This window comes from Marmota flaviventris, chromosome 5 (assembly GCF_047511675.1).
Source record: "Marmota flaviventris isolate mMarFla1 chromosome 5, mMarFla1.hap1, whole genome shotgun sequence".
In the NCBI taxonomy this organism is placed as follows: Eukaryota; Metazoa; Chordata; class Mammalia; order Rodentia; family Sciuridae; genus Marmota; species Marmota flaviventris.
This window is the reverse complement of record NC_092502.1, coordinates 56283239-56304062: the sequence shown is the minus strand read 5'-3', so window position 1 is coordinate 56304062 and position 20824 is coordinate 56283239. Positions and strand designations below refer to the sequence as shown.

Below are 20824 nucleotides of genomic sequence, written 5' to 3'. Positions count from 1 at the left end.
AGTGGCCGGGATTATAGGTATGTGGCACCATGCCTAGTCGTATTGTTCCCTTTCTTGAGAACTCTGACACATGGACACTTCATTGTCTCTCTGGATGGTATCTAACAACTCATGACCTTTACTGCCACATCACAGTAATCACTTGGGTTAAAGCCTGGTTTCACTGGTGCTTATAAAGCTCCCTGTGGCAACCCTTCACCACCATAACCTCTCCAATGTCCCCACTGTCTGCCTGTGATCGCCTACTCTTCCAATTCTCATCCAGCTGCCACCCTCCCCTCCTGTGCTTCCATGGTCTTCCAGCCTGTCAGTCCCTCTGGACTTTACTTACTTCCCGAGATAGCTCAGACCACACATTTCAGTGATCATTCCATTTTCCAGTTCTTCTGCAACATCCACTCAACCTATTACCCTCCTTCCCACATTAGATCCGAATTTTCATGTACTAGTTCATGCATGCTGAGGTTGAAAAGGAAAACATTCAGTCCTTGTGGACTGGTGCCTTTGTTGTCAGCTGGGCCCCAGCTGTTCTTGGACACCCTCCATTCCTATTCCTTCAACTCATACTCCAAACAATCTCCGTACTTCTCAAGCCTCTAATCAAACAGTTCACCCACTAGAGGAACAAAGCCATGCTGTGACTTCTCTAAGAAAGCTGAAATTTAAAGTGCACAGATTAGAGCAGCCACCTACCTTCTCTTGAGCTACAATTACCTGTACCTGCACTGTCTGAGTCTATTTGTTCCTCCAGTTGCAAGATGTAAAGTCTCTCTCCTATTCATATTGGAGCCCATTTGCTGAAGCTTCTGGGCTTGTTCCATCAGTTATCAGATGTGCTACATCATCTTCTCCCTCTCTGCTGGCTCTTTCTCCTAGTTTATCACACTCTGTCATCTAAAACATAAAACCTTCTATGGACCTCACTGCTCTAGTTACCTTCCTCTCTTTCCTTTATTTCTCGGTGGAATGTCTTGACGTTCTAGTCTATAAATGCGGTGTCTGCTTCCTCATTTCCCACTTACGCAATCCGTGACAGTCTAACCTCTATGCCTGTCATACCACTAAAATTTCCCTGGCAAAGTTTACTAGTGACTTCTACATCAGTAAGTGCTAAGGGCATTATAGTAGTTCTCTTAATGCTGGTTTTGGTAGCACCAAGACTATTTTCTCTCTCTCTCTCTCTCTCACACACACACACACACACACACACACACACACACTTTCTGTCTTCTTTTCTGGAGTCATTGTTGATTCTATCTGACTTTCTTATTCCAGTAAGATCATCATTTCAATTCCATTTACATTAAATTCAAAAGCTGTTTTTATTATATTATTTTAAATTCAATTCAGAGGATTTCGTTCTTTAATCTTTAATTTTTTTTTTTTTCATATTCCATCAAGCAGCGCTGAGCTCACAGAACTTGGCTGGCATTCCTGTTCCCTCAAGTTCAGCACTCCCAGGAATTCTCCTCCCTGTGCGAGGCTGGGTGTGATGACATTAAAAAAAAAAAAAAAAAAAGCACCCGAGTTCCTGTCTTCAAATACCTCGTATCTTCCAGGCACAGCATCATACCTTCACATATATAATCTTACTTAATTTCCACTACAGGCTCCTGTTACCCAGATGGGAAACTGAGGCTCAGAGAGGCCACGTGACTTACTATTGTGAAGTCTCACAGATGGTGAAGGGGCAGAGCAGAGCTCTGAACCCCAGTGGTTACCCTGCGTGCCTGGTCATTGCCCAGCCTGGCTCACTAACTCCTGGCTCAGAGTTTCATATGATGAGTAGGGAGTCAGGCATGGAGTCAAGGCAGGAGTGGGATGGGTGTGAATGAAAGGAGGTGGTGTGGCTGTTGACTGTCTCTTAAGAGTCTCTTTTCTTTCTTTTTTTTTAATATTTATTTTTTAGTTTTAGGTGGACACAGTATCTTTATTTTATTTTTATGTGGTGCTGAGAATCGAACCCAGTGTCTCACGCATGCTAGGTGAGCGCGCTACCACTTGAGCCACATCCCCAGCCCCCAAAGAGTCTCTTTTCCTTGTTAGTTTTTTCATGATTCTTTTCCTCTGATTGATTTTTGTGCTGTTTATTCCCCTGCATTTTTGTGGCCTCTTTTATTGATCTTCATCCAAACATAGGCTTCTTTTATTGATCTTCATCCAAACATAGGCTTCCTAAGTTCCTTCCTAAGTTCTGTCTTTGGTTTCTTCTTCTCTCCATTGGAAAATCCCATCCAGTCTCCATCCACTATAATCTATAGGTCAACAATTCCCAAATCTGTCTTCCAGCTCTGACCTCCACTCTGATGTCGACTTTTTATAAGAGAATTCATTTCAATACTGCAAATATTCTTTACCTCCTATGTTTTATGGATTAATATAATGGCATCACAACCCACACAGCCCTCCTGGAGGGAGAAAATAAGAGTCATCCTAGCTTCCTCCCTCTACCCATCAAATCCATCACTGGCTCTTACTGTTTTATCTCTCAATATTTCTCAAATTTATTTTCTCCATTTCTCCTATCAAATAATCTCACTTGGATTGCTTCCCAGTCAGCTAAACCCTGCTTCCTGCTTTGTTTGCCAATAAATCTATCTTAAACCCTGCTGCTCCCCGGATTGTCTCTAAAAAGCTCAGTCTTGACTGTATCACATCTCTGGTTAATCCCTTTGAGGGCTCCCTATCCCTTATAATAAACCTAAATTCTTTCTCATTGCATTAAAATATCCCTGTTCTTTGAACTTTCACCAAACCACTGTTCCTGCTGCACGTATTGCTACTCAATTTTATACAATTTAATGTTCAAGTTATATAAACTTTCCATAGTTGCCAGGCCATGACTTCATCACTGTGTCTTTATTTAGGCTCTTTTTTGTTTTGAATGACTTTTTTTTTTTTCCCCTGAGGGGGCTTATTCCTCTTCCTCCTAAAAACTTACCCAGATTCATCATTTCCCCTAAGAAGCCTTCCTTTACCCCTATGTTGGGCTAGTTCCTTCCTCATTATTCTCTTTAAAAAGTTTTTCTTATTTTATCATTCTTATTTATCACAATAGATTAAAATTCATATTTAATGTCATATTAAGATACTGTTAAAATTATAGTAATAAATTATCTGGAATGTATAACAAGAAACTCAACAGCAAAAAAATAAATAACCTAATTGAAAAAATGGGCAATTAGGGCTGGGGATATTGTACAGCACTTCCTTGGCATGTGCAAGGCCGTAAGCACAGTGACACCAAAAAAAAAAAAAAAAAAAAAAGGTGGGTGGTGGGTGGTCAGAGACCTAAACACACATTTCTCAAAAGAAGACACACAAATGGGCAAACAAATATATAAAAAATGTTCAACATGACTAATCATCAGGGAAATGCAAACTAAAACCACAATGAGAAATCATGTTACTCCAGTAAGAATAGCTATTATCTAAAGACTAATGATAACAAGTGCTAGTGAGAATGCAGGGAAAAGGGAACCCTGGCATACTAATGCGAATTGGTATAGCCATTGTGGAAAACAGCATGGAATTTCCTCAAAAAATAAAAAAATTAGAACAACCATATGATCCAGCAGTCCCACTACGAGGTATATGTCCAAAGGAAAGAAATCAGTATGTTGACGAGGCATCTGTATGTCTATGTTTGTAGCACTATTTGTTACTTCTAGGCATGGACTAAAAATAATCTAAATGTCCATGCATTGATGAATGGATAAAGGGAACGTGGTACATATATACCATGGAATACTATTCAGCCACAGAAAGAATGAGATCCTGTCATTCTTGAAACATGGATATAATGGGGGTCATTACATTATGTGAAATAAGTCAGATACAGAAAGACAAATACCACAGGATCTCATTCATACGTAGAATTGAAAAAAGTTGGTCTCATAGAAGTTAAGGTAGATTGGAGGATACCAATAGCTGGGAAGTGTAGGGGGTTGGGAGGGATGAGGAAAGGCTGATCAATTAGTACTAATACAGGAGTAATAAGTTCCAGTGGCTCTTGCATAGTTGGATGACTATAGAGAACAATAATGTAGTATATTTCAGAAAGTTAGAAGAAAGGATTCTGTATGTTTTCTTCATAAATGTTTGAAGAGATAGATATGATTAGGTTAAATATTACACAATGTGTACATATATTGAACTATCTCATGGTACCCTGTTCACATGTACAATTTTTAGTTTTTTATGAATTAATTTAAAAATAAATTCAGTTAAAAAATTACAGTAAATCTATGTTAATGTTTTTGAAGGCAGGGTCTGTGCCTACTACATCTTACTATCCTATAATGCAGCATAATGCTTAATAATTGTAGGTCCTCAAAAATGTGCATTAAATTCAATTATTGATGTAAGAAAAATACTTTAAATAATAAATAATATATTGTATATTAAAAGTGCTAGTACAATCATTAAGTTGAACTGGGCAGCTAATATCCCTTTTTATTTCCCCAATTTCATTTCTGAGACAAAGGACATTTTAACCTTAAATTGTATTCTGCATTCAAGTGCAATAAATGATTCTTCTCAGATATGAAATATACTAGAGAAGTCTGAAGCTCTACTGACAATAAATTCGATTCCATTTGTATTACAGGCTTAAATTAAGTAACTTGACTAGACAGTTCTACTGTGGCCAGTCCACGAAGCCCTGTGGCCAGGAGGGGCTGTCTGAACGCGACATGAATGCTGATCTACCTTTTTAATGTGAAAGAGGACAGTTTAGGTTTGTTCCAGTGGCAGTTCTGCTTTAAACTAGTATAAATTTACCTAGGGAAAGACTTCAAAAGAAAAAAATAAATAAAGAGGCCAAAAACATGTAAGAAAGCAAGGATTCTATTCCTATTTAAGAAGCTTTTCTCAGTTTGTTCAGCCAAATAGAATTCTTTACACAGAGGCTATCTCGGAGTGCTGAGAAGTAGGGCAGTTTCTTCAAAGACTGGTCCTCTTCAGGCTGGAAGAAATCTAACAACTCTGGCCATTCAGTTCTCTCCTTTTACAGAGGAGGGAACTGAAGACCATAGAGGAGAAAGATTTCCCCAAGTGTCAAAGAGGCAGAAGTGCCAAAGCTGGGAGAGAGGCAGAGAGCAAAGCAAGGAGGGGAATGCCCAGGGGACCCCAAGCCCTCCCCTTCACTCTCCCTGCTCAGCCCTGAAGCCCACCACTCCAGCCTCCAGCAAACCCTAAGCAGGCATCCAAAACAAGAATTCCAACTTACAAGTATACTATCCTTGTTCTTCCCTCTGCTTGGAATAATTTTTTTTCCCTTTAATTTGTGGCTGAATTCTTTATTAGCCTTCAAGCTCACTTCAAACATCACCTCTCATCTGCTTATCCCAAGAAAAACTGATGGCCTACATCTTTGTTCCTATAGAATTTGATACCAAGTGGAATTCCTATCACATGGTATTAGTAATGTATGCATCCCACTCCCTATCCCCAAACTGGGAACTCCTAAAGGGCATCATACATGGGTAACTTGGCATCAGATTCCCAGCATGGAGTAAGTGCTAGGTAAGTTCTTGCTGAATTACAGTGGTAAGAAGAGTGGAGACTGTCAAAAAATCAGATTTCAGGTAAAATGGCTGTGTAACGGCTGTGCTAATGAATCTATCATGACCAGAAGTCAAGAACAGGAAAATACGCTTGCCTTGAATATGCTCAGGGATTTACCAGGGAATAGACCAATCTGCTACCAGATGTTAACTATTAGTGGCACTTAGGCAGTAATGGAAAAGCTTAATGCTAATAATTGGTAATTACCATATGGGAAAGTTAAGAGTAATGCCTTGCATACAGTGGAAAAGGCCCACCTGGTGTAAAACTATAACATGGAAAGGAAAACTGAAAAAAAAAAAAAAAGTAAACCCTATACAAATTCCCATTACATGTAATGAAGTAGAAAATGGCACAAGGAAACTGTGACAGCTTAACCTCCCCTGTAGAAATTCACAGATATTTTTCAAAAACTGTTTTCCATAATAGATACGGTATACTTTTCAAAAAAAGGAGTTATACATTACAGTTGCATCTTCAAAATATTTTTTAATGCTTATTATGTGCCAACACCTATCTGGGTATATTATAAACACTGAAAAAATATTTGGGAACAGAATACTAACTACAAATGTTTACTGTATTCATAACGCAGTTAACAAAGTAATAAATCTAGATTTGAAAGTGTGAAAACGGCTTGTAAGTATGGGCAGAAGCTGTCTTAATATTTTATAGTCACATCTTGTTTTTGATCACACATGAGCTCATTCACAGAGTGGTTTAAAGGTATTTAAACTATTCTTATCCACCTCATCACCAAATTTTGACTTTAAACAACTTCAGGCTGTTTCTAAATCCTGAATTCACTCTGAAAGGAAGAATATTTGCCAACCTTATGACTAGTCAAGGACCAGATCCAGGCTTTGAAAGCAGCTCTGCAAGAAGAATTTCAAAAAGATTTTGTGCAACTGCAGCATTGTTGAAAAAGTTCTTGGGTTCCTTAGGTGACTATTCTTAGACAACATTCACATGCTTCTTCAATTAGTCATGTTACTTTATAGAGACAGACTGTGCTTGTGCAACAAAGAACTCAAAACTATGGTCTTTAAAAGTTGGAATTTTTGAATGACCACTGTGAAAATCACAATGTCAAGCTGCATCTGAGAAATTCGACTTTCTACTGTCAGATTTGAGTACAACACAAGTACCCAATGAGGCCAAATACAGCAAAGAGTGCCACTGCTCAATTATAGCTAATCTTGTCTTGTACAGAGCATGAGAAATCCTTCCAATGGTAGACCCATAGAATGGAAATGAGTCTTAGTTTTATATTTGGGAAAACAGACCTATAAAAAGTAAGAGATATATTCAGTGATGCACAGACATTTAGTGGGAGTTACTTTGCCTTCTGCATCTTTGCTTTTCCTAAATTTAGGAAGCTTGTATTATTAATGATTTTAGCAAGCTGGTTCAGATTAGGCTGCCTGCTTTTGAAATTTGGCTTCAACATTTTTTAATACCTATGTCCTTGGGCAAGTCCCTGTGTCTCTGTTGTACATAAAATGTGATGAAACAGTGTGTACCTCAGTATATATACAGATGTCAAAGCATGGTAAACAGTGCCTAAAACAGCACTGATATGTTTAATCTCTGATATATTTTGAAAGAAGATTAAATCTCAAAATGATATATGCCTTTCCTCTATTCCACTTTCCTTATGAGCAAAGGCTTTATCTTCTTCATCCTGGATGTCCAAGATGTTCTGTATGGCTCCCAATGTGCCAAACTACTTAGTACATGTCAGCTGAGCACAAGAACAAATCTCTCCAGTCATTAGTGATTGTCAAACACTGCCTACCTTTCTCCTAGCTCCTATGCCATTTATAATTCTCTCATCTCATAGGTCCTGATGAAAGGTCTGGTATTTTTTAATGTTAGAATTTCAGCAAAGGTGCTGGGCTTCTTTGTGACATACAGCACTATAGACTAGGGGTTTCAAAATAATGGTTAGGGTTTTTCAGATAATAATATTTAACAGTAAAGGACACAAAAACTGACATGTCTCTGAGGTTCTTCCCAGTTTTTAACTTACTGAAGAAGATGGAAGACATAATTTGAAAAATCTAGAAAGATAACAAATATGGGTATGATCATACACCTGACTTTTATAGACTTCAAGAAAACACCAACAGGCATATACAGATCAACAGCAGATCAATATCTCCAGTTGGAGGAAGAGGCATGTCCACCCCAGCTCATTGTCTGAGATGTCATTGCTAAGGTATGGAATGGTGTAGAGAGAAGTGCATCTTCCAGGATGGAAGAAGATGGTTAATGCAAGTAAGCATTTTAAAAATTTCTCTTTTCAATATAACCTCAGTATTATTTATTGCTATCTTTTCTAATTCTCTTCTTTCTAATACTTTATAGTGACAATAAACTGGTTTATGGTTTACTATATTATTCTTTATTGTTATTTTTGAATGTACTCCCACATGTACATGTGTAGACTATAAAACAGAATGCCATGTTATGCCATCAACTCCCTCCCTCATATACCTCAGTGGCAGAGTCTCCTGTCACTTTCTCTTGTGCTTGGTTTCATCTCTTACTGTTTTGTTCATACATTACAGGCAATGCCACTGCCTACATACCAGACAGGCTAGGTGTGCAGTTGACTACAGCATCTAGGTTTGTGAAGGCACTCGATCACATTCACATCACGACAAAGTCACCTCATGACACCTTTCTCAGAATGTATTCTGAGAAAGGTGTATGTCATTAAGCCATGTATGAATGTATGTACACTGGAACATGGCTATCTTAAGAAAAAAAAAACAAAACAAATTTAAAAAAACTTGATTTTTTGGGGTTTTGTTTTTGTTTTTGTAGTTGTAGATGGACAGCATGCCTCTATTGTATCTGTTTATTTTTATGTGGTGCTAAGGATCAAACCCAGTGCTTTACACGTGCTAGACAAGCACCCTGCCACTGAGGTACAGCCCTAGTCCTCATGTTGTTTTTAAATGACAATAGCATTAAGAAGAAAAACAGAACCTTGGGAGATAGTTAGCTATCTTTGACATGAGAAGCTACAAGATGGGAGGCAGGAGAAAGGCCTTTATTTTTCATTTTGTATGTATCTATATTATTTAGATTTCAGAACTTATAATATACATATGACTTTAAAAATGTCAACACCAACATGAAGGTTATAATCCAAGTCTGTCATTAAAAAAGTAATAAATTTATATGCAAAATATTAAAAGGTTATAAAAAAAAGAAAAGCACCCAAATATCATGGCCTGAGTTACCCTTGACATTGTGATTTGGAGAGTGTTTTAAATCTTTTTTTTGTGTGTGTGTGTGTGTGTGTGTTACTAGGGATTGGTCCCAGGGGCCCTCTATCACTGAGCAATATCCCAGCCTTTTTTTTTAAAAATTTATTTTGAGACAGGATCTTGCTAAGTTAACCAGACTGGGCTTCAACTTGTGATCTCCTGCCTTAGCCTCCTGAGTCACTAGGATTACGGGCATGTGCCACCTCACCTGGCAAGTTTTTAAAATCTTAAGTGTAAATATCATTTGGTCAACAGTAACAGATATTCATTATATAATAATATGGCCTGCCTTTCAGCTGCTTATAATCTTGTTTTTCTGCTAATGTGAATGTCCTTTCTCTTAAACCTACAACATATATACATGCATTGCCAATGGAAATATAAAATGCTGCAATTACTTGAGAAAACCAGCTCCTCAAAAAGTTCAATACAGAATACCATGTGACATAGAAATTCCACTTATAGGCACATCTTCAAGAGAAATGACAGTGTATGTGTGCACCAAAATTTGCATGCATGGGTTCACAGCAGCATTATTCCTAATAGCTAAAAAGTGAAAACAACCTAAATGCTCCATAGGTAAACATCTAAGACTTGATATATCCATACGATTGAATCCTATTCATGAACTACTGGGACATGTAGCTCATGGAGGAACCTCAACCTATGATAGGAAGTGTAAGAAAGCAGACACAAGAGACCACGTATTGTGTGATTCCATTTACAGGTGGTCATCAACTTGTGATACACTTATGATCTTTCCACCTTATGAAGGTGCAAAAGCAATACAGGTTCAACAGAAATCATACTTTACTTCTTGAATTTTGATCTTTTCCCAGGTTAGTGATCTATGGTATAATGTCCTCTCCTGAGGCTGGACAGCAGCAGTGAGCCACAGCTCTCAGTCAGCCATGTGAGTAGGACCTCTACTGCATACCATGTTGCTAAGCTGTGATGCATTATAGTTTAGATATATTAAATGCATTTTCAACTTACTGTATTTTCAACTTACGTTGAGTTTATTGGGACAGAACCCGATGGGAATCTGTACATAAAATGTTGAGAAAGGTAGGTTTAAGGGACAGAAAGAAAAGTGCCCCAAGGCTGAGGATGGGGCTGGGAATAGCGATTAAGTTGAATGTGTCTGAGGAATTCAGTGGAAGGATGAAAATGCTCTAAATAAGGTGATGGTGTTGGTGCACCATTAGTAAATGTCATTGAATTGTATACTAGGAATGGGTTGTTATGGTTTGGATCTGAGATATTTCCCAGTGGCCACATGTCGAAGGCTTGGTGCCCAGCTGCTGATACTACTGGGAGATTGTGGAGACTTTAAGATGTGGGACCCAGTTGAAGGAAGTAAGACAGCAGTGCACCTTTAAAGAGTTTATTCATCCGTTAAACCTTCTTTTCTGCTTCCTGACTACCATAAGGTGAGCACTCTGCTTTGCCACATCTCTTTGCCATGGTGTGCTGCCTCACCATAATGATGCAGCCAAGTGACCATGGATTAAAACTTATAAAATTGTGAGCCAAAATAATTCTTTCCTCCTTTACATTGTTTTTCTCATGTATTTTGTTACAGCAATACAAAGCTGACTTAACACATGGGTAAGTTTTATGATATATAAAACATACTCAATTAACCTATTAAAAATAACATGCATCTTGGGACATCATGTACCATAACACATACAGAGACCTCTGAGATATGTGGAGTGATGTGTCAGTGGCAGCATAGAAAGCAATCTACCTTGGGGAGTGCAGTTAAAGTTGGTCCGGCTTCCCTTCTAAGGGCAAATAATCAAACCTATGTTCCTAGAGGACAAAAAAGAACTCATTCATGTGGCTGAGGAGGTGTCTTTCCCCAGGACCTTTGTCTCCTTATATTTGAAAATATGTGAAGTGCCTAAAGCTGAGCATTTAAAGAAAGAGGAAGGTATTGAAGACAGTTCTGTTGGAATTTAGCAAATAGAAAAAACTCAGTAGTTGGTTTTTTTTTTTAAAGAGAGAGAGAGAGAATTTTAATATTTATTTTTTAGTCTTTTCAGCGGACACAACATCTTTGTTTGTATGTGGTGCTGAGGATCGAACCCGGGCTGCACATATGCCAGGTGAGCGCGCTACCGCTTGAGCCACATCCCCAGCCCCAAAAACTCAGTAGTTTAAAGCTGAGAATCTAGAGAACAAAGCTCAGGGCCAGAAAGTAGGATGTGAAAAATTAATGGATCATGGATAAAAGACTTAGACAACAGATGTGATAATCCCAAATAAGTGAATAATATCTAAATAAGCCAAGAGGCCACAAAACAGTTATGATATAAGAACTTTTTTGCATAGAGTAGAAAACAGAATGCCACATCAGACTTTTGGAAAAATTTGAGTGCTATTGTAAGACTCCTCAAAACTACATAGTAGGTGCTATTGTAGGCTACTGTAAGAGTTTGAGTCTCCTGAATTTTAACAATTTAACACAATTACATTTTATATCATCCTTCTACCCCCATCCCATAGCATGTCCCAGACTTTGAACAATTAAGGACTAACATAGCTTCAGTCTGGGCAAAAAGCATTTCTTACATTTCCCATTCAAACTTCAAATTGAACTGGGCATGGTGGTACACTCCTAGCAATATGGGAGGCTGAGACAGGAGAATCACAAACTGGAAGTCAGCTTCTTGACAACTTATTTTAAGACTCTGCCTCAAAATTCAAATAAATAAATAAATAAATGGGCTGGTGATGTAGCTTGGTGATAAAGTGCCCCTGTGTTAAATCCCCAGCACCTAAATAAATAAATAAATAAACTTGAAATTGAGCCTATATGAAACAGAAGATGAAACTGAGACTCGAGGTGCTCAGTCATTTGCCGTGGTCACATCTCTAGCAGATAAAAAAGCCAGATTCAAACTTTTGTTTCCTAAAGCCTACTTTCTTGCCACTTTATGAGCAGCCTTGATAAATCAGCAATTTTCTGTGACATTAATCTGGACATAGTTCATATTTCTTTTCAAAAACTTTCAAACCAGAACATATGTTATTGTTCTCTATTCTTCAAACACTTCCATTAATTGTTGTACTTTAATATAATTTTTATATTTTCTAATATGATATATGTAAATTTTTCTTCCTACCTCAAAATTTATATTAGAAATTGAACTGGCTCTGTTTGATTTGATGACTTGGAAATAAATAAATATATACATATATATATATATATACACACACACATACACACACATGCATAGAAAGATAAAAATATAATGAGATTCTTTTGCTAAATAGGAACTCTCAACGTTCAGAGTTGAACAAGCACTAGAGAAATCAAATTATACTCAATTAGTATTTGCCTTTGCTTCTCTTGCTTGCAACAGAAGATCAATACCTAACCCTTCATGTGATTGTCAAGTACCCCTAATATGCCATGCATAAAGACAGTATGGGTTACATAATACTTCCTTTCATGGTAGGCTGTTTATTTTTACTTGAATTCAATATTTAAAGCAAAAATATATATCTAAAATAATTCATACTAGAGAGCTGTCATTTATTGATAACCCCCGCCCCCACCTCTGTATTGGCAGATGAAACCCATGGCCTCCAATGCTAGTTAAGTGCTTTACCACTCTGCTACATTCCCAGCTTCCTGCCTCAGCCTCCTTAGTAGCTAGGATTACAGGTGTGTAGTAATACCACACCTAACTGAGAGCTTCCTTTTAAGGTAAATATTTATGTTGCATACATCTGTCCTTTTCTTATATATGTACATGAAAAAATTTCTAGAACTCTTATGTACTAAATTATTAAAATTTAAATATGAAAAATTCAAATTGTGGGCTGGGGCTATAGCTCAGTGGCAGAGTGCTTGCCTAGCACATGTGAGGCACTGGGTTTGACCCTTAGTATCACATAAAAATAAAAACAAAATTAAAGCATGTTGTCCACCTACAACTATAAAAAAACTATTAAATTCAAATTGCATTTAAAGTGTATATTATATGTGATATAATTTATTATCTGGAATATGAATCAAGGTAAGTTTTTCTGAGAAATACATCAGCATTAGGTTTAGCTCTTTGTTGAAATTCACTAAAAGCAACTTAGTCATTACAAAATCTGGCCCCTAAGAAACTAAGAAATAAAACTATGTTTTATAAAATGTATGTTAAAAAAAGTTAGTCCACGCTAGAACTGTCTATGTAATGGTACATACAATTCAGAATAAGAAAGGCAATAAAAGTGGGCGAAACTGGATCTCAAAAGGAGATATACAGCTAAATCACCTATTCTTTGTCAGAAAAGGAGTACAGTGTTATTTTCAAAGCAAATACGCAGTTCGGTGATGAGTGAATCAACAGCTTCACCTAGCTATAGCTCTCTGGAAAGTAAATGTATCTAAAAATAACTGATAGAAACTTTAAGGAAATGGTAAAATGTAGAATTTGCCCTGACATAGTCCAGATGAATGGCAGCTATACTATATATTTTAATTTAATTATATTATATATTTTAATTACTGGATCAGGGGTCTCAACCGCCTTAGTTCACTAACAGATGGTTTATGAAAGTGACTACTTGTGTGCCTTCTGAGAAATTCAGTAAGGAGAAAATGCAATCAGAGTTTGTGATCTATTTAGGGAAAGACACTCAATGTAATCTGGTGGTTAACATGTGAGTTAATATATGTTAACAACTTAAACAGTATTTGTATAAGCTAACCCTTCAATAAGCATTAATTGTTAAATAGCAGTAGCGAAATTCCATAGGACTGACCCTGTAGGTATAACATGAGCACTGATAAGGAAGAGATGTTTGTGGCCAGTGATAAGAGAAGGCTTTAAGTGAAGAGGAACTGATTTCTAGAATTGTAAGAGACAGAGAGGGAACTGCTTGAGTGAAGGAATAGAGGTGGGGAGAAGAAAGGCAGATGGGGATTCATTCAGTCCTACAGTAGGCATATATTTTGTTCAATTTGCATGGTGTCTCTTTTTTGTTTTATAAGAAATATAAATGGATGAAAAAGCCAACGCCAAGAGGGTTAAGAACATGATGAAGAAAGTCTCTACTCCTGGCTTGGATACTTAAAAAAAGAAGGGATTAGTCCAGTGTAGCTCCCTGTGTATTAGAGGATATTTATTGTGCCAATATCAGTATAACATTGAGAAAACAGTACTAACAGGACAAAAAAGTCACCCACTATTCCAAACAATTTTATTGTTTCTGTCACATAACTGAGAAGGTGTATTTTCAGATTTAAGTCCTTATAGACAAATTGCCACATGGTTCTATGGTTCAGAATAGGACTCTTAAATTTCTTAAACTACTTTATAATTATCATGAGTTAATGTTCTGTGTCACATGATCTGAGGATTTGGGAATGGCTACAAGAACACTGATTAGGAATCTAGGGCTCTAGATCTCGTGCCTAATTCTTATGCCATAAGTATTATTTGTAAAACGGAAGGTTGTAAACTCCATTATTGGTTCAAATTCTATAATGTATTGTCAAAGAAATTTCTGATCTGTGTGAATGTGTGTGTGCGGGGGTAAGTATTTATCTGTAAAACATATATAAATGGTAATTCAATAAGTCTGGGGTTAAGCCAGAGCATAATGCACAAATGATATTGTCTACTTCATCAAACAAGTAATTTCATTAAATCAATAAACCCCCAAGTTACCATCTTCCTCTCATTTGAAAAGTGAGCAGGGAGAGAATATAAAAAAAATAAATAAATAAGAAATATATACTTTATTTAATTATTTTTAATTTATATGTTTAATTGATTGGTCACAATTGTGTACATTTATGGGAAACAGTGCAATGTTTTATATATGTATAAAATATGAAAGGATTAAGTCAAGCTAATATCTGGCACCTCACTTACCTATGATTTTTATAAGACATTTAAAATTTACTCTTAAGTTATTTAAAAATATACATAGTTACTGACTAGATACAGTCACCCTGCTGTGCAACAGACCTCAAAACATTGAACCCTTTGTATCCTTTGATGAACAACTCCACATCATCCCTAGCCTGTGGCAAACACCATTCCACTCAACTTCAAGGAAATCAACATTTCTACATTTCACATATAAATGAGATCACATTCTGTTTGTCAATCTGTGCCTGGCTTGTTCCACTTAACATAATGTCCTGCAGATATATCTGTGTGGCAAATGACAGATTTCTTTCTTTTTAAAGGATACACTATTTATATGCTGCTTTTTCTTTATTCATTCATCCATTGATATGTGAAGGCTGATTCCACACATTGACTACTATGAATAATGCTACAGAGAATATGGGAGTACTGTATAATACCTCTTCAAGTAGAGGACTGCTTATATGGTTGTCTATAAAAGATGTACATGCTGACCAGTATTAGGCAATGAGGTAAAAAAGAGTCTTATGAGTGCCCAAATCATTAAAGAAAGATCTTAAAATCTTAGCAGAGGAGGCTGTGTTTCAGAGTAGGCCATGGAAAGTGACTCTAGATTCTAGATTCTGGAGCTAAGGAATGGGAATAAGTTACTGTGCAGTGGTTACAACTTGGCTCTTGAATGAGTTTCAGTGTTCTTATCTGCAAAATAGAGATAAAAATAGTGCCTATCTCATTCCATGTGCAAATGCATGTAAAGTGTTGAGCATACTCCCTGCACATAGCAAGCATTCTCAATAAATGGTGGTGATCATTACCTACCTACGAGACTTGGTTCTAAGTCACAAGCCTAGGTGGGTACAGTGACAGACACAGGGAAATAGGGAAGAGTGAGCCACTCAAATTCTCCTAGAAGAATGTCCATGAGGACCCCTGGACTTCAATAAGACTTTGAGCTCAGAAATAATTAATCTAAATATAAAGTCTAAAACAGAAAAGCTAGACAGGATTTCTAAGCATAAATATTTTTTTTTTTGGCAGCCTAGAATGATTTCAATACAGAATCACCACACTAATGCATAATTGTGATAATGATATTCTTTCTTAAAATTACTCTTATTCTGACACCAGAACAAGAGTTTAAGAACTCAGAAGATAATAGTATCTAAAATCTTAGATCAAATCAGAGATGACTTTAGTAAACACAGATACCATTTTGTAGGGAAAAACAAACTTCCAAAAGCAATAGAGTTTGCCAAAGACTGACAAATAGGTAAAAATCTTTACTATAGAGAAGATTCAATTATAAGCCTTGTCTGTTTAATGTGGCAATGGCCACCAATGTATGTCCCTTGAAGTACAGTACCATATATCTGTGCCTCCCTGCTCTTGGAGTTCCAGAAGGGAAGATCCCAAATCACAGTTATCTTTGTATTGTCCACTACTGTTCAACAAGCAGGTTCTGTGGTATTTATTAAGCTGAGATGAATTTGTGAAATTCAGTTCTAAATGAAGGGCTGTGTGGGGATCTTAAGCTTCAATGTGGTTTAGGCTTATTTTCTACAAAATTATTTTCCCACCATCTGAGTTTCAAAATAAGAAAAACTTTCTATAGTCTATGGTGGACTTTTTAATCAATCAAAATCATCTCTTCACTGAGTATCTGACACCTGGGAATATGAAGATTTCAATACTTGGGAACCCTTGGGTACATTTAAATCGTCCTGCTTTGTGTAACTGGAGTTAAAGGCTGCCTTGGACAAGTCCTGGGCTAGGAGTTTCAAGGCCTGGATTCCAGCCTTTCTTCTGGATCTAAAAGGGGGTTGGAGGGATAATGATAGAGATAAAGATAGAGACACAGAGAGAGAGAGAGACACCACAAAAAGAGTTCATGACACAACACTGTCCATATAAAAGTTCCAGAAAATTTTTTCCAGCTACATTTTTTCATTCTAGCATCAATAAAATGCTCGTCACCTCTAACATCTATACTATGGTGAAAGGACTTTGCCTCTTCTTCAGATAAATAAAATAAACACAAGAATGATGGAATGCAAAGTAAATAGATGTAACTTGACAGTTCGTATTTTCCCTTGTATAGGAAATATTATAAAGTTAGAATTTTTATATTGAGTGAGTAAACAACATTTTCAGGGGGTTTCACTTGTAGCAATTTTCTCTTTATCATGCAGAATAGGAATGTCAGATTACATTGACAATCCTGGGAAGACAAAGGATAGGGCAGCCAAAGGAGGCAGAAATCCTGGACACAATATGACCAAAGCCTTGAAATGACACATCAAAGCTGTCAATGATGCTCTTCTTCTGAAACTTAGGCTTAAACTTCAGCTGGTACACATTTAGAATCTGCACTTATCGGCACAAGTCCTTATGTGGAATAAGGCTGTGATTTTTTGAAAAAAAGAAAAAAGACTCAATGATAAAATGATGGGGATTGAATCTTCATTATTAATAAAAAGTTATCATCTTTTCATTCTAGCATCAATAAAACATTTTAGTACCCCAACAACTTGACATCATAAAATAAAATTGGGTGATATTGATTTAGATATTGATTTTACTCTCACTTAAAGTTATGGTGATATAATAAATAAGCAAATGCTGAAATATCATTTTCCTTTTAAAAATAAGAATGGGAAAAATGATCATTTAAAAACCACACTTTAAAAAAAAATAAAAATAAAAACCACACTTTTTCATTTAAAAAGCTATTCAAAGAAATACAGGGAAGAAAAATTAGTTTCGTTACAGGAAATTAATCCTGTGATCAAAATATTTGAACTTTTAGTTTCTTAAGTCAGAGTTTATAGGTCAAATAATGTGCAAATCGTGCTATTGTTCACATACATGTTTTAAGAAGAGAGTCAAAATCCAAGTGTTTTTATTGCATATTCATTGTGCTTCCCCACCTCACCCTTACACTCTCTGTACAAAAAAGTTTGGATTAAGTACTCAATCAAAGACAGGTAGTGTCTGAGGGGAAAGATAAGACCTATCTCACGTTTCCCTTCTCGAGGGGAAACAGCGAAGGAGATGAGGCAAAGACACCCACAAGCTCTGAATCACATAAACCACACATCATTGTGAAGGTAGTAGTCATATGACATCCAATAACTAGAGACAACTGGATCTCCCCAGATGTCACTAAGAAGTAGGACAACTGAAATGAATGTTGGTGCAGTTTCCTGACATGTCTTGAGGATTTCAAAGTTTTCTCAGACACCCCTTGAGAAGTAAAAAACATCAATTATGCTTTCGGATCAAATATTTCACATCCCCACCGACTCAGAGCTCCATCGCATATGTAAAAGACAGGGGGCGGGGAGGAGACGGAGAGATCGGGCGCCTCCGAAAGAGTTCAGGACACAAGACTGTCCATATAAAAATTCCAGAAAATCTTTCCCATCCGCACTCGTCCCCGGGCAGAGAGGTCTGGGGTTGGGGCAACAGCGCGCGGTCTACCGCCTCGGATGTGTCCCACCGGAGACTACTACTTACTGGGCTGAACCAACTTTGCCCTCTCTCTTGGCGAGCACTTTCGCAGGCTTTGTGTCTTCCACATCTTGCTGTAGTTCAGTCATCAGGGCCGGGTCCACAGGGCACCTTCAGACTCGGCGCGGCGTGTCGGCGCGGTTCCTTCCCGCAGGCTCCGGGGCGCAGGCCAGCGAGCCGTGCCGCGCCCTCCCCGCGCCCTCCGCCGCGCGGCGCAGCGCATCCAGGCCCCCGAGCTCCGGGGGCCGCCAACCTGGCCACGTTCGAGCCGGCGCGATTGGCCCCACCCACTGTGGGAGAGCCGGAGGGAGGGAAGGGGCGGGTCCAAACCAAGTGACAGCCTCTTTCCCCAACCCAGGAGGCCGCCGAGGAGAAAAAGGAAACCTGTTGAACTAGTCTTTCTGGGAGACGAAGCTAATTGGCCAAGCAGGTGATATATTTGCCTAAGAAGGCACAATATATTTAGCCGCCTGATAAATTGGGCTTTTTTTTTTTTTTTCCTACCTCGACGTAACAGGGGAATTTTAAAGAACAGCAGCGGGATCTAGATACAGGAAATGGATGAGACGGAATGGGACTTTCTCGCACACCAATGCACTGTGTGGGCTGGCCTATGCCTGGCCTAAATTATTCAGACAGGATGTTGCCTCATTGAGGACTGCCTCTTTGTGCTTAAACAATAGGTCCTCTCAATTTTTTATGTGGGAATAACTAAGGTGATAAGAAGTAGTTTGTCTTTAGTGGTTGCCTGGTTAACCCTTCCCTAGTTCTGTGGTAGGTGGGAAGCAATCATCAAAAATCTCATTAGCATCTTATTTACCATGCACCCAGCCAATATAATAAATGCCTCTTCTTCCTATCCTTGGTGGGGTTTTGACAGGCTGGTCCTTATCTGAGGTTTTGCATTTGAAACAACCCTTCACTCAACAAATTCGTGAGGCTTGGTATTCCAAGCATAGTTCTAAACATTGACATTATAACCAATAACATTTTTGTTGGTGGTTTTCCAATTTGCTAGAGAGTAGTTGATAATAAGAATTACTACTGACATTCGTTTGTCCCCCTTGTATTATTTTTCCCCTTCCCCTCACTTCCTCTTGTATGTACTTTTGTATACCTCTGAGGGTCTCCTTGACGTGATTCTGCAATCTGTATATGGGGTAAAAATGGGAGCTCATAACCCACTTGAATCAAATAGTGAAATATGATATATCAAGAACTATGTAATGTTTTGAACAGCCAACAATAAAAAATTAAAAAAAAAAAAAAAAAAAAAGAATTACTAATATAAAACCTATTGTTGGAAATCTAACTTCAAAACAATTAAAAAGTGGAAATAGTTGCAAACGTCACCTGGGAAGAAATTAAGACATCTGTGTTCTCAGGTTGCACGTCCTTCATCTTTCTTTTAAAATTAACTTTAGATTTAGGAATATTACAAAGAATTTTAGTATTCACATATGTATGTGATGTGTGTGTGCCTGTGTAAGACACTCACATTTCCAAATAATCTCAAACATTTTCGAGATGCAAGTCCCTTCCAAGGTTTTGTTACATTCTTTCCATCAACTAGCTTACATTGTTAGATTGGGAGAACAGAAGCATCTTTTTGTAGTCAACTTGCTCCAAAATTGGTTCTTGTGACACTTGAAAAACAAACGAATAGTTTGCACAAATTCCTTTAGAGTTGGCCTATCTGGTCTCTTCTTTCTAAAAAGGACACCCCCCCCCCCCCCCCCCCCACTGGGGAGCCATGCTGGGTAGGGAATGCTCTGGGTGACCTGGAAGCTGGAGGCTGTCTCTTTGGTGTGCATTGCTCTGTCTTCCTGAGGCCTTTGCGCTCCTTCTCCAGTTCCCCACCCTATTCAGGGTGGGAGTGGTCTGGGAACTTAGAAGAGGTTGTCAAACTCCCACCTCTGGGTAGTGACTCTTCAAATCTCAGGTGCCTTCCAAGCACTACTGATCTCAGATCTGACTCTTTTCCCCTCAAAGTAATTAAAAAAATTTGTGGTAAAATATACCTAACATAATATTTATCATGTTAATCATTGGTAAGTATATGATTCAGTGACATTAAATACATTTGCAATGTTGTGTAATCATCACCACTACCTATATTAAAAAAATTCATTCCCAGCATAAAATCTCATTAAATGGTAATTTCCATTAAACTCATTAAGAAATAAATCTCTCTCCAGCTCCCTCCTCCCATTCCCTAGTCATCTCTATTCTACTTTCTGTCTCTATGAAAGTGCCTCGTATTAAATGGAATCATATAATAATTTCCCTTCTGTGTCTGATTTATTTCACTCAGCATATTTTCAGTGTCCCTCCTTGTTGTGGCATATGTCAAAATTTCATTCTATTGATTGGTATTTCATTATTACATGCATATACCATGTATCTTATTTTCTTTATCCATTTATCTGTTGATGGGCATTTGGGTTATTTTTTACCTTTTGCCTATTGTGAACAATGCTGCTATGAACACTGGTGTACAAATATCTGTCCAAGTCCCTGCTTTCTGTTCTTCTGGATACATATCTAGAAGTAGATTTCCTGGGACATGTGATATTC

General features: G+C 37.6%; 1 protein-coding gene across 1 annotated transcript in view; it reads right to left on the bottom strand.

Annotated features, from left to right (window-relative positions):
- Positions 1–18500, bottom strand: part of Gramd2b (GRAM domain containing 2B) — a 68412-nt gene extending 49912 nt beyond the window's left edge. The window contains exon 1 of the mRNA XM_027949298.3: positions 18254–18500. Within this exon, the coding sequence (XP_027805099.1) occupies positions 18254–18336 (83 nt within the window). The 5' untranslated portion in view covers positions 18337–18500. The remainder of the gene's footprint in view (positions 1–18253) is intronic.
- Positions 18501–20824: the final 2324 nt, after the last annotated feature.